Source organism: Mauremys reevesii, linkage group 9 (genome assembly GCF_016161935.1).
Source record: "Mauremys reevesii isolate NIE-2019 linkage group 9, ASM1616193v1, whole genome shotgun sequence".
NCBI classification, from domain to species: domain Eukaryota; kingdom Metazoa; phylum Chordata; order Testudines; family Geoemydidae; genus Mauremys; species Mauremys reevesii.
In genome coordinates, this window is record NC_052631.1 from 18,538,047 (window position 1) to 18,552,387 (window position 14,341).

General features: G+C 39.6%; 1 protein-coding gene across 4 annotated transcripts in view; it reads left to right on the forward strand.

Annotated features, from left to right (window-relative positions):
• The window catches only part of SI (sucrase-isomaltase), a 200,409-nt gene that overhangs the window by 47,006 nt on the left and 139,062 nt on the right, over positions 1-14,341 (forward strand). For 2 of the 4 annotated variants that reach the window (XM_039488204.1, XM_039488205.1), the window contains exons 14-21: positions 2,156-2,240; positions 6,917-7,034; positions 8,049-8,220; positions 10,027-10,143; positions 10,673-10,827; positions 11,354-11,438; positions 12,935-12,991; positions 13,711-13,835. In XM_039488204.1, coding sequence (XP_039344138.1) covers positions 2,156-2,240; positions 6,917-7,034; positions 8,049-8,220; positions 10,027-10,143; positions 10,673-10,827; positions 11,354-11,438; positions 12,935-12,991; positions 13,711-13,835 — 914 coding nt within the window. Of the gene's footprint in view, positions 1-2,155; positions 2,241-4,738; positions 4,822-6,916; positions 7,035-8,048; positions 8,221-10,026; positions 10,144-10,672; positions 10,828-11,353; positions 11,439-12,934; positions 12,992-13,710; positions 13,836-14,341 lie in introns of those variants that run through there. The other 2 variants (XM_039488206.1, XM_039488207.1) reach the window with 2 other exon arrangements.

A 14,341-nucleotide genomic window follows, 5' to 3' on the forward strand; every position in this document is an offset into this window, starting at 1 on the left:
AAACCATGGGTTCCCAGCCTGCAATACTGCAAGTAGAGTGTTTCTCTTATGCACTGAGCAGCCCCCATACAAAAGCTGGCGGAGTCAAGTTCTACTCAAAATGAGAAAGGGTCAGTTGAATTTTGATTTTTGCCCTGCTTGAGCTATCACCCAGTGAGTTATGCATAAACTTCTGCCTAAGATTATTACTGTACGATACTATATTAAAAATGAGCAAAAACCTTTTCTGAGTGTATAGGAGGAGTGCTTAACCGAGGGCAAACCAAACGTTTGACGGAGGGTGCTGTGTGTGTGTGTGTGTGTGTGTGTGTGTGGAGGATCTGATTCCCATTATCTAGCGTTATATTTAGAGTCTCTCTGCTAAGTAGTAGTAGTTGTTGGAACATTGTAGACCAGTCCTCTGATGGAGCAGAAATCTGTGAATCTGCTATTTTCTTCGAGTAAGTGGTTTATTTAACATCATATACCCATCTGTCCTTGAACAAAAATGTCCAGAAAGGGCACACAAATGCTGCCTCTTTTAGCTCAAATTCAGTTCCTGGTTAGAAGGAAGCAACTATAGAAATTAAGTCAGAGACCAAACCTGTGTGTGCTTGTAGCAACTGCTCCCCACCCCGCCCCCAAGAAACGACATCACAAATACTTACAACTTCACAGCATTTCTTCAAAGATGGCACACTAGGTACTCAGCACATAAGGTCAAAACAAAGCAAAACAAACCACTCCCCCCAACAAAACAAAAACAAGAACAAAAAAAATAAAACTCTTGTTAGACTATGTATAACAGCACCATCTTCTGGTGACTTCCACCATAATTCATTTTAGGTATGCAGAAGGTTAATATGGTGGCAAATTGTTCCCAATATAAATTGGTCTATAATGCTTTATGCTCCTTTAGTGTTGTGGAACCAGTTCCCAATGATTCAGTGTCTGTAAAATCTTTGCATTCTGCAATCCCTTGAAACAAAGAGATGTTATTTTTGAGTAATTGATGAAAAAGAGACACTTTTTAATAATATACTTTTAAGTGTATGTGTGAAGGTATTTAAAGTCTCACTTTTAAGATTCCTTTACATTTCCAGAGAGTGGTGATGTGATTCAGGCCTTATAGGTTTATAAAATTGAGCCCTTTTCTTTGAATACATCCAGGGGTGAGAAAATAAATGGAAGAAGGATGGGCTCAATCGATAAAGCCTTGGAAAATTGACCTATTCTTTTTTCAAGAGAAAGTACAAATGTAAAGGGAATTAACCTGCGCACACTGCTATTTAATGATTCACAGAAACCTTTCTTTAATATACAGCAACATGCTAATATTTGATTTGGCTACAACTTGTGTAACTCCAATTAATGTCATAGAATAAGATAAAATTATACATGGCCTGATTTTTGATCTCACAGGCACCCATTTCACACTGGGGTTACTTTTGACTTTAGGTTCGTTGCCTTGTATTTATACCAGGATACGTGATATCAGAGACAGGCCCGCTATTTTTGTATGTAGCAAAACAGTTGGGTTTATAAAAAAGATTGATGTGCTTTGATTCTGAATACTACTACATGAAAAAAAACAACAACAATTCTTTATGAATGTCTTTAGTTCATACCTCTTAGGTAGGTTCGTGCCCAATTCTTTCAAATGTCTAGTGAGAGACTGTGCATTATGAAGTGTCATTCTGGGACTGAATCTGTCACAGCTTGAAGTGAAATATAATATGTACATATCATCTATATCAGAGTTTTTTAGCCTGTGGTCTGCAGACCCAAGGGCTCCACAGACTAAGATTTTCAAAGGGGCCCTCACTTGCATTTGAAATTTTGCAGGTGTCCGCAAGTTAAAAAAAAAAAAAGATTGAAACCCACTGTTTTGTACCGATCATGGGTGCAGTCCTGCAAATAAACAGCTGAGTACATTTGCACAAGATACTATGAGAGGGCTCACATGAATAAGTCTCTGCGGCATCAGGATCTATATTATTATGTGGATAAATGCGTATAATATTCTATCTATACTATCTATATGTTAGGTAGTGAGACTTTAGTTAAACTTTTTTTTTTCCTTTCCTAAATGAGTCGATGAATAAAATATAAGGATTTCATTACGGAAAGATATTTAAGCAAATTCTATCATAATCTACATCTTTTTCCCCCCCAGGACATGAATGAAATATCCAGCTTTATAAGAGGTTCAACACGTGGCTGTCAGCCAAACAACTTAAACTATCCTCCTTTCACTCCCAGTAAGTCTATAGTCTTTAATCATATGGCAAAAATCCAAGTGTGTGTGAGATATAAGTAATCAGTTATAATGAGATGAGGGAAATTTTTCCCATTTTAAAATGTTTTATGTTTTAAACATTCCTAATGACAGAAAAGATGAGTATATAGTATGTTATCCTCAGTAGCTTAGGTACTATTTCCAGAACTCCTGAAGGCAAATGTCTTTTTTCCAGTAAAATGTTTCATCATTCTTCAAATTATTAGCTGCATTTGCTAAAGTAAATGTTGCCATTGCTTTAATTAAGTCAGGCAATAGTATTGATTTTCCTTTATCATTAATAGCTTTAGGCCCGTAAGCATAACTAAACTGGAATCCTAATGTTTTATCAAGCAATAACTTATGTAACCCTGTCGCAGTATCTTGCCATATCCAATAGTCCAATAATTAAGGGTGAAGTTGTGCAATCTTTCCACATGCTTGTGAGCGGTTGCTCACAGGAGTAGTCCCCTTGGCATCAGTGCATCTGCTTGTACAAAGAAGTGCTCTGCAAGGTGATGGAGGGCTGCACAATCGAGTACTTAGTGCAGAATTTTAGATTCCATTGAAAGTAAAAAATATCTCTTTATTTTTTTCTGATCACACATAGATGTCAGGCTCTAATGAAGAGTGGAAAGATTTTGCTCTGTCAGAAATACAGTTGTAACCTGTGTGGGCATTTTTCCAGTGCAGTATTTAGGAGGTGGGAAAATGGGAAAGAAACAAGGAGCAGGGAATGTCTGTACAGAGCTGATTGGCACTTTGCACTCTAGCTGAAGCAAGGGGCAGCGCATGGCTGTGCTGCTTTGTGAGCAAGGCCTAGTCTACACTGGGAGTGGAGTGGGGGGAGTGTCGATCTAAGATATGCGACTTCAGCTACAAGAATAGCATAGCTGAAGTTGAGGTATCTTAGATTGACTTACTTCGTGACCTCATGGCACGGGATTGACAGCCGCTGCTCCCCTGTTGACTCCGCTTCCACCTCTCGCCCTGGTGGAGTTCCAGAGTCGACGGGGAGCATGTTCGGGGATCGATGTATCGGGTCTAGGCGAGACGCGGTACATCAGTCCCCGATAGATCGATCCGGCAGGTAATGTAGACATATACCCCAAGGCAGGACCCAGATTGCATCTCTGAGAGCTTACTTCTCCCTCTGTACTGAGGAGGCCATGCACCTGTACTGGAGAAGGAGTACCAGCACAGCAGTGGGTCTTCTCCTCTTAGCAAGATTTAGCAAAGCAAATAACCCATGTAGGGAAATAAGGAAGCTCCTTATGCTTCCTTACTCCACTACACAGGCATGCAATACAGGTGACAGTTAAGCCCATACTGAGCTACAGTTCTGAAAAATAAAGCAAGATTTAGTAAGAAAAGTGCTGGAAGGCAATGGCACCGAAGAGAGGTGGTGGTTACTATTTAATAGCACCTACAGAAATATGATAAAATATTTAATAATTGTATGTCCCGGACAAACTTAATCAGATTATATATCAGGGGTCAGCAACCTTTCAGAAGTGGTGTGCCAAATCTTCAGTTATACACTCTAATTTAAGGCTTTGCATGTCGGTAATACATTTTAACGTTTTTTAGACGGTCTCTCTGTAAGTCTATAATATAGAACCAAACTACTGTTATATGTAAAGTTTTCAAAATGTTTCAGAAGCTTTATTTAAAATGCAGATCTTACCAGTTTAGTGAGATCCTTGCCTTTGCTTTTCCTTGTGGAGTTTTCCAATGTCTGGAACATATTTGGATACTTTAAGCCGCGCACAGGCTTCTGAGTGATCAGTTGTTAACCGCTCCGAGAGGGACAGAGGACAGATTTAAAGTGTGAAAATACCTGTTCACACAGGTATGTGGATCCAAATGCTGAAAGCATTGCAAATGCAATTTTCTTCAAACAGTTGAATTTCACTGGCAGGGACGTCCAGCAGGTCAGAATAGAGGCCCCATGATCTCTCTTGGCAGCTTCAAGTGCGCTCCGCAGATCCACAAACTTTGATTCTGAGCTTTTTAACTGAATGAGCTGCATTTTGAAATCTTCAACACTTATCCACTGAAATACAGACAAATCCAAGTCGCTTTCATTGAACTTTTCAGGTTTAATTAGAAAAGAAATTATTAGGCCAAATCGCTGGAAATCTTGAAACCTGTCAGAAAATTCTGATTCCAGTTCATGCATGTACTTTCCAGTCTCATCGACACTGACAGTGCAATGTATCGATAGGTCTTTTATGAGTTGGAAGTAGAGGAAAGAACTGGAAAAAAACTGCTAGTTTCACGACAAATGCTTTCCAGGCTTCATAAGGATCCAGAACTGTTTGCCCTGCACCCTGGATGGTGTGTATTTGGTTGTCATGGTAATAGAATCTTGTGTTGCTATGGCAACTGAATTAGATTATTAGGGGATAGCCCAGCCAGTTTTGGGTGGCTGTCGGTTAGTTCTGTGTGTGGCAATAAATGGCTGTTTCAAGGTTTACAGCTCTATGTGTCTCCAGTGATTTCTTCCTAAAACTGGTGCCCCCAAAGATATAACACTGGAGACAGAGGTTGAGTTCGTTTAGGTGAGTGGTGATATCAGTTAGAAAAATGAGCTTACGCAGCCATTTGTAATCATCCAGTTCAGGGTAGTTTTGTTCTTTTTCCAACAAAAAGTTTACAAAGCGCACCGAAACCTTGCCACGACTTAGCCACCGAATGTTGCTGTGAAGTGGAATGTCGTTATAAGCACTGTCCATCTTTTCTAGCAGTGCTTGAAATTGTCTGTGAGTCAAAGCAGATCGAGCAACAAGGAAATTCACAATTCACACCACTGTATTCATCACGTTATTAAGTTCTGAATTAGAAATTTTAGCACACAGGTTTCCTTTATGGATGATACAGTGAAATTTGACTGTTGGATGGCCAGTTTGATCTTCAAGTAACTTTGCAAATCCCTTCAGTTTTCTGACCATGGCAGGAGCACCATCTGTTGTCAGACAAAACAAAATATGTTTCTGATGTCAACTCTCTGTTCTTCAAAATGGTTTACAAATCTTCCCCCTTTGTTGTACCATGCAGGGGTTTTAGGCAACAAAGTTCCTCTTGGATTTCACCGTAAGCACAATATCTTGCAACAACTGCCAAACGTGGAACGTCGTTTATATTCACGCTCTCAGCAACTGCAACACTAAACACTGCTGTGTCTTTCAATGCAGTCGTCTGCTTTTCTTTAATGTTTTCTGCCATTTCACTTATGCGTCTCTCAACTGTTCTGGCAGAGATGGGCAGTTCTTTTATTCTAGATATGATTGTATCTTTATTTGGCAAATCATTGAACAAAATCTCCGAACTGCTGAGAAAAACTTTTTATATATTCCCCATCTGTAAATGGCTTTCCCTTTTTTTGCAATGCACTGTGCAATCTTGTAACTTCCTTCTGTAGCTTGATTTTTACTTACATTTAAGCTTTTCAAAACACTGCTTTGCTTCTCATAGGCTGCTACTGCCTTTTTGATTGATTCAGTCTTGTCTGCTTCGTCAAGAAAGGTTTTCTCATGCTTCGTTTCAATATGTTGTCGAACACTTGATGTGCAACAAACACTTTCATAACAGAAAGTACAAATAACACGGTCCTTCTTTTCAATAAATCCAAATGCGTCTGTCCAAGCAGGCTGAAAGATTGGACATCTTGCTTCACTTTCTTAGGAGCTGCCATTTTGTCAAACATTCCCTTCAACTCTCAGTGGGAAAAAAAAGGCGATAGAAGGCAGGCACAAGGTCAAATGCAGTGTGGTCTGAGATAAGCAATTTTAAGATGGGGGGGCTGAGCTGCACCCCCTCTTGCCTCATGTGCAACCCTCACTGTCCCAGGCTGGGGACAGTGGGCGCAGCGGGGAGGCTGCAGAGCACTGATCCAAGGCCAGGAGCAGAGCCCAGGGTGGCCTGCGGGGACTCCAGGCAGGAAAGCAGGCTGAGCCCAGGGTGGCCTGCGGGGACTCCAGGCAGGAAAGCAGGCTGAGCGAGGCTGGAGATCCCGACCCCGGCTGGCAGGAGGTCAGTGGCTGGAACCCCAGATTGGCAGCTGAGGTGAGTGGAGCTGGCGGCTGGTAGGGCTGAGCAGGGCCGGAGGCCTGGATCCTCTCTGGCAGGGGACCTGTGCTGGAACTCCTACCAGAAGCAAGTTGAGTGGGACCGGTGGCGGGACCCCGGCTGGCAAGGGACCAGCAGAGGGAACCCCAGAGTGGCGACAGGCTGACTGGCTCAGCCTGCATCACATGCCATCAAAAATCGGCTCACGTGCCACTTTTGGTAGGTTGCCGACCCCTGTTACGCACTAAACTCCACTCTGATACAAAAGCTGCATTTATAGAAGTATTAGAGGTAATGGGTGAATTGTTCTGGGTTTGCATATTGATTGCCATGAGGTATAGGGAGCTCCAAAGCAGAAAAGTACCACAGTTTAAACACAGATGAATAAAGCCAGTGTACCTCAATCTAGCGTAACCTACTGTCATATGATATGATATTGACAATCACCCATTGTTCATTCTTGAAGCACTTTGGTGAATGTAAATACTAAACAAAAAGCACCCCTGCATTCAGTTATGTATTAAGATAAAAGATTGCAAATATTCAAAATAAATGCGTACTCCAATGTTGTCACATCATTTTCTAAAGGTATTCTCGATGGACTCATGTATTCAAAGACACTTTGCATGGATGCAGTGCAATCTTGGGGAAAACACTATGATGTTCACAATCTATATGGATATTCCATGACTCTTTCTACTGATAAGTAAGAACTGCTTTCTAATAATTGTTACATAAAGGTACACTAGAGTATGTGGCCTAAAGTTGCAAAAGTGATTAGTGATTTTTAAGTACCCATTTTGAAACTCTTTAAAGGAGTCTGATTTTCAGAGATTGTTGAGCATCTGCCTTCTGGGAATCAGGTCCTTCTATGGCTTCTGAAGCTGGGCATCCAACACTGAAGCACCAAAATTCACTAGCCTGTTATAAAATTTAGGACTATGTGGCCATGTGGACTATATGGCTTGTAGAATCAGTTAATGGAAGGAAGACCCTGCATTACTATTTAAAGTTCAACTCAAAAAAAAAGTCTTAAAATTTGCATTGTCTTTAAAAGTGCTAGTGAACTGCCAACCGTGTTTGAATAATTTTCAAACTTGGTGTAATTTCAAGACTATTTATTTCAATCAAGTTTATTTCTGTTTGAAGAACAAATAAAACCATGGTTCTGGTCCTGGCTAACACAGCCCACGGGACCACTATCCCGGTAGATAAGTGTCTTCACCTCATCCCATTTTGCATCTAAAGTTTCCAATAAGTCACACATCTGCATGACGGGTTCTGAATTGTGGAGTGTTAGAATAGAGGAGCTCTCTCTGTGCTTTGTTCTCTACTTCTCTAGGCAGTGGGTTTAAAAAAATCATAGGTTCCAACATTTCCTTTCTCCCAAACACTCAAACTGGTAACTAGTTAACGTGTTGGACCCTCAACAGATCTAAATTGGTGCAGCTGCACTGAAGTGTAAAGCCAGTATATTCCAATTGAGTATCTGGCCCAAAGTTTAGTGGGCTAAACAGTTTCAGAAAGAGAGCTTATTTAGAGTGAATATCAGGAGCTCAGCTAAAATACATCTGGCTAACTGGAAATGAAACAACATCCCTGGGCCTTATTATTTTTATGAATTAATGAATTTGAATTGGCAATGTGGAAAACAGATAATCTATCAGAGTTCAAGTACATTTACCATGTGGTATTAATTCCAGTTTTGTTTAATTTTCAGAGCTATACAAGCTGTTTTCCCTGGAAAAAGAAGCCTTACTATTTCTAGGTCTACTTTTGCTGGATCAGGCAATTACACAGGACATTGGCTAGGGGATAATGCTGCTACATGGAATGATCTGAGATGGGCGATACCAGGAATGCTGGAATTTAACCTCTTTGGGATACCTTATGTATGTCATAGTTATTTGGGATCACCTTTCAAAGCAACAGATTAAGAATTAACAATGCAATCTTTTCATATGGTTGCTTGCTATCTAATCAAAACCAATATAAATAATGACCTTGTTCTTTAAAACATAAATAGTCATTGGCAGAAGTCCAGAAAAAACAAACAAGGAACTCTCATCCCCCATGTACAGCTTTAGACAATTGGCTGGATTAATTATGGGGCTGTTGCTACTGATTTTTGATGTCCTCTGAAGTATCAGGTATAGGCCACTCCCATAGCTGGGTTTCTGACTAGATGGAATTATGGTGTGATCGAGTGTACTATGTCCTATATTTCAAGCTATCTGTCACCCTTTATTATTGTTTTATCTTCAGTGATTAGCTCTACGAGCTGACATTATACAGTGTTTTGCCACTGCATTGGCAGTGGGATAGGATTGCTCATTTATAAATGAATGAAATGGCCAAATTCCATCTTCAGGATTTTCATTTCTGTGATTGTACTGTGCTGCCATCTTGCAGACTGCTTAATGTTATTTATTTCTTAATCATTTATTTATGGTAGCGCCCCCTGTGTGTTAATGTTTTCCAAACATTCACAAGTGGTGCTCCAAGGAGCTCATGATCTAAGGACAAGAAGATGGAGGTTAGGGAGAAGGAGAATCATAATAGCCAAGTTAGATACAACATGGGGGGAGGGATAGCTCAGTGGTTTGAGCATTGGCCTGCTAAACCCAGGGTTGTGAGTTCAACCCTTGAGGAGGCCACTTAGGCAAAAATTGGTCCTGCTAGTGAAGGCAGGGGGCTGGACTTGATGACCTTTCAAGGTCCCTTCCAGTTCTAGGAGATTGGCATATCTCCAATTATTACCTTTAAGTCAACTTCATTCACTGTAGGCTGACCGATGTGACTACAGATTGCACAGTAAAGCCCTATATGTGCAGGTACAAAACAAAAGTACTCAAATTAGTGTATTTAACACCAAGTCATTCCTTTCCCCATCATGCCACTCTCTTCCCTTTTAACTTCGCACTAGTCCCTTCTGATGCACCTTTCACACTGAAACAGGAAAAGGAAGGTTTTTTTTTTTAAAAGGTGGACAAATTTCAGAGGTGATGTGCAAGGTAGAGCCCTTTACACTCAGCTCCATCAGAGCTACTTGGAAAAATACTTTGTATTATTGCTACCAGTGTGCAAAAGAATGTAAGGGGTCATCTACATGGCACTGCAGTGTGGTACACTGGGGGTGTGAATTGCAGTGCACACTAAAATGTTTCACTGAAAGTGCCCTGTGTAGACGCTGAGAGAACTAAAAAGTACCCAGTTTGTGTTAACATGGTCCTGTTTGAAATGGGACTTAAGTTTCTTTATTATATTATAATATTTGGCGTATAAACTTAAAATCAAGTTTAAAAGAAACTTTGAAAAATATTAGAGCATTTTTTTTAAAAGGAGGTATACCTGACATTCCCATCAAATAATAATCTTTGATAATGTCTCTGTGTTATTCAGAACAGAAGCCATTTGGCAGCTTTGGGTCTGAGTGAAATTAGATCTGAAAGAAGAAAAGTGTCAGGTGGAAATATGCTGAACACCTCTCTCAGCCTGCCTCTTGTAGCAATTAAGGATATGTTGATTATTCACTGGAAATGTTTCCTTTCACTTTGTATATCATCTTTGTAAGTTTGGTAGTATGCCAACTAAAAATATGTGTACAGGCATATGTGTAGAGATGTGGTATGTTGTATAATACATACAGGGTATATACAGCATTTTGATACATATACTACTTGTGTATAATTTTTTAGATTGGTGCAGATATTTGTGGTTTCTTTGATAATGTCACAGAAGAACTTTGCAGACGATGGATGCAAGTTGGAGCATTTTATCCATTTTGCAGAAATCACAATGCTGAAAATTACGCGGTAGGTTACAAATACTCTTAAAGTTCCTTAAAGATATCCTTACATTACCAATTTCCTACTAGTGTTGTATCAATGAACTTACAAGTAGACTACTAGCACAAAAGAACTGGAACAAATCCACTGTAATGTAATTATTTCTGTTGTCCTTAGTTAATATTTACTCAGTCATTGAAACAACTGCTGTCCTACTGGCATAGTGTAGACATTCTGTCTCCTGCATTCTAATACTCTGTTCCATCAGGTTTTCTGGTCGAAGGGAGCTATATAGTTCACTGCATTGTAGCTGATATTTTACATTCGTAGGCGGTCTTAATGAAATTCTAACTCCAAAAGAGTCACCTCCATTGGAAATAATTGTATGTACTGTGCCAAGTTCACCACTGGCATCAGCAGCTGCAACCTCATTGTGTCACTGTTCATGTGGACTCCAATGGAGTTGCAGCTGCTTATCGTGGATTTGGCCTACAGTGTTTGCCAAAACACGTTTCCTTCTTCATGACAACAATAACAATCCAACCTTTATTTTCAGCCTCAGGATCCGGCTGTATTTGGGGCAGATTCTGTTTTGGTGAGATCATCAAAGAACTACTTGAACATTCGATACACTTTACTGCCCTACCTCTACACCCTTTTTTACAAAGCTCATACACAAGGAGACACAGTAGTGAGACCACTTCTTCATGAGTAAGTTCACTGATCAAAATATGCATAAACAGTATTTTTTGTGGGAAAGAGGGAATTCAATAGGGCAGAGTTTGATGCTATTGTATACATCATATTTATACACATTTATAATACAATAGCTTTTTAAAAAGATCAATCATAAATCACATCTGGCTTCCTAAATTATTATAGTTTGCTCTAACACCTGCTATGAATGGTATGAAATGTCAGTGGTAAATAAGGAAATGACTTTTTGGCATGCTGCACATTCTAGAAGTTGCATGTCCTAGCTCTTAAACTCTTGAACAAACTATTTCTAAACAGGAAATATATGACAAATATAATTATAAACTAAATAAGGAAATGCAGGAATGTATTTCTGGCATTGTCTGATTTTCTTCATATGGAAATAAAAACAAGCTATAGTGCTATAAATTTCCAGTTATCAGTGTTGCCATTCTTCTGTGTTGATTCCAGGCAATGTTGTGTTACCCATGGCAATAATCAAACAAACAACATAAATTCTGCTACTTTCTCCATGTTTTAGGTTCTATTCAGATGAAGCAACGTGGGCTATTGATCGACAGTTCTTGTGGGGCCCTGGTCTTCTTATCACTCCTGTACTGGACCCAGTATGTTTGATTATATATTAAAATCTATTTTTGAACTCTTCGTTGAGCACTGACATTCATATTATTTAGGACTCAGTTTTGCCCCAATCATCACTGCGTATCTCTAAAATTTGTAACAGCTAATACAATGGAGGGCACCCTATTGTCTTTACATTAGACCATTTGTCTGTGTGGATTCTTCTATGCTGCAAAAATACATCTGACTTGTGGCTGTTCTCCTTGTAGCTGATAGCAGATCTCCAAAAAGATGTTTTAACCAGAGTGGATAGGTTTACCAACATACACATGTTGACCAGATAATTTCATCAAGTAACCAGTGAACCATGACCTAGCAGAGCGAACATCAGTTATAGCTAAACTAATGCAGAAACACTTATGAATATGACCATTCACAAGTAGGTAGATAAGAGGGACAGGACATGATACAATTATTTGTCAAGCCATGTTTCCAAAATTCACAAGCAGCTTCTCTTCATCTCTTTGTAATTTCACTGGAGAACACCAAGATCGTGGATTATTCCTGTTGCAGTGATGACCCTCGTTAATTCAAAATTTCCCCTTTGGCCCTCAGTCTCACATATGCAATCACATTTTTCAAGGTCTATCAATACATTTGTTAAATGTATAAAACAAGGCATATCTGAAAAGAAATATCTGGAACAAAGTAACACAAAAGGAGATTTGGGGGTAATTGTAAATATCAAATAAGACATGAGTTTGCAACATGATACAATATCAAAATGAGCCAGTGTGATTTTTGGGCTGCATATCACACAGAAGTATCATATCACGGAGCAGTGATGTAATAGTCCCTCTAAGGTTCTGATGTGACTTTGCTAGGATTATTATATGCATTTATGGGTACCTCCATTCTACTAACATTTTCACAAATTGGTGGGATTAAGAGAAAAGCAACATTGATTAGGAGCTAGAAGGACTGATTTATGAAGAAAAGTGAAAAGCAAGAGCTGTGCATAGCTTAGCTAAACAACATTTAAAAGGAGCTATGATAATAGTCTACAAACATCTGAACGTGTAGATACCCCAAAAGAATTATTTAGTTTGATACAAGGGGATATGACTAGGAGAAATGGGATTAAAAAAATGGAAGAATTGAGGCTAAATATCAGGAAAAATTTCTGATCGTGACAACTACTGGATTGTGGGACAATCTACAAGGAACATGACAGAAGCCTCATTGCATGACACATTTAAAATGAGACCAGATAGATCAGTAATAAGCCTACTTTAGGGCATAAATCTTCATTGCACATGGATGAACAAGGACATTTTTTTTTCTAACTTCTGTGATACTGGGGGAAAAAGTCCTATACGTTGACCAGACCATTGTAGAGAAAGTTCCTTCGTCGTAAACAAAAATCAGAACAAATATAATTGAAATTCTACTGTCAGCTTGAAATTGTCATTTTGGAAATGCTGCTTTACTTTTTGATTTGTCTTCAAATATGAAAGATGTTTCTTTATTCTCATTTCAGGGTGTGGAAACAGTGACGGCATATATTCCTGATGCAGTATGGTATGACTATGAAACAGTAAGTAAATGCATATAATAATTCTGGGCTGAGTCCATGTCTGTGTGTTCTTCTCAACATTGTCCTCTATGGGATGGGTTGTGATTGTTAGACCTGGTAGAGGAGACAAACATGAAGGAAGCAGAAAGTTGAGAGAGAGAGAGAGAGAGAAGGGAGGAATGGAGGAGAAGATGGGAGAGAGATAATTAAGGAGAGGAGGAGGAATAGATAGAGAGAAAAGAGAAGAGAGAGTTCGTAACAAATGTTAAGCCAGGTTTATGTTTCTTCTACATTCTGTACAGTGCTGTTAACACCAACATCAGTAAATAAATAGTAAAATATAATACTTGCAGTCTCTTCTGGGCATTCAAACACTGGCATGATATCCTTATTTCTAAAGAAATTAAGTTCACCACTTCTGTGCCAATTCTTCTGCCTGTTGGCTGGAGAAGGAGGGTAAGATTCTACCCTGTGCCTGACACAGACAGTGTCTACTTTCAGCCTTCCAAGGTGAATTGGCCTTTCTTTGCGTGTTGATCGTGCTAGAATAAAAAAGTAAACGTTTTTTGTTTGGTGTTGTAATCTAGGGTGATTTTCTGTGGTAGTAGGCAGATAGTGTCTAAATAGACATTAATGTATTATAACTGGAAGAACTGGAATGGAAGCTCAGGATGTGAGAAACCATTCTCTGTAGTGAGCAATGTAAAATACCCATTTTCTCTTCCATTCCCATAAATTAGGGTGGAAGAGTAGTATGGAGAAAACAACAAGCAGAGATGTATCTCCCAGCAGACAAACTAGGACTTCATTTGAGAGGAGGCTACATTTTTCCTATCCAGCAACCAGCTAATACAACAGTGTACAGGTACGTTTTAAGGCTGAGCGCTCTGATCACACTACTCTGTAATGTGATTTCAGCAGTGGGCTCAGAATTGTCAGATTTCAAACCATTGGGTGTATCATACGGGAATGGCTGAAGTCAATTGCATCCGATGCTCTTTAGTCAGGCTAAAGTCCCACTGTAGCCGGGGGTGCAGGGTCACTACTTTAGTGGTATTTGGATCAGGTCCTGAAGCTCTACAGTCAAACATACAGCCCATTTGCTTGTCAGTTTGCACACACAGCGTTAAATTGTAGCTTTGTCACAAGTCCTGAGTAAGAGTCAACGTGCCCAAGGAACAAAATAGAAACCAGACTAAGACACAGACTCTCAATCTGGTCTCTGGGTCCCCCTTTGCTCCAGAGAAGTGGGGGTAAGTAGTCTGCACCAATGTGTCCCTCTCCCTACTAGCCCATATGTGTGATTAGCAGCACTGTGGCGAATACCGTCATCCATCTCTACTATTGATGAAAGGGATGCTCCCTTGTTGC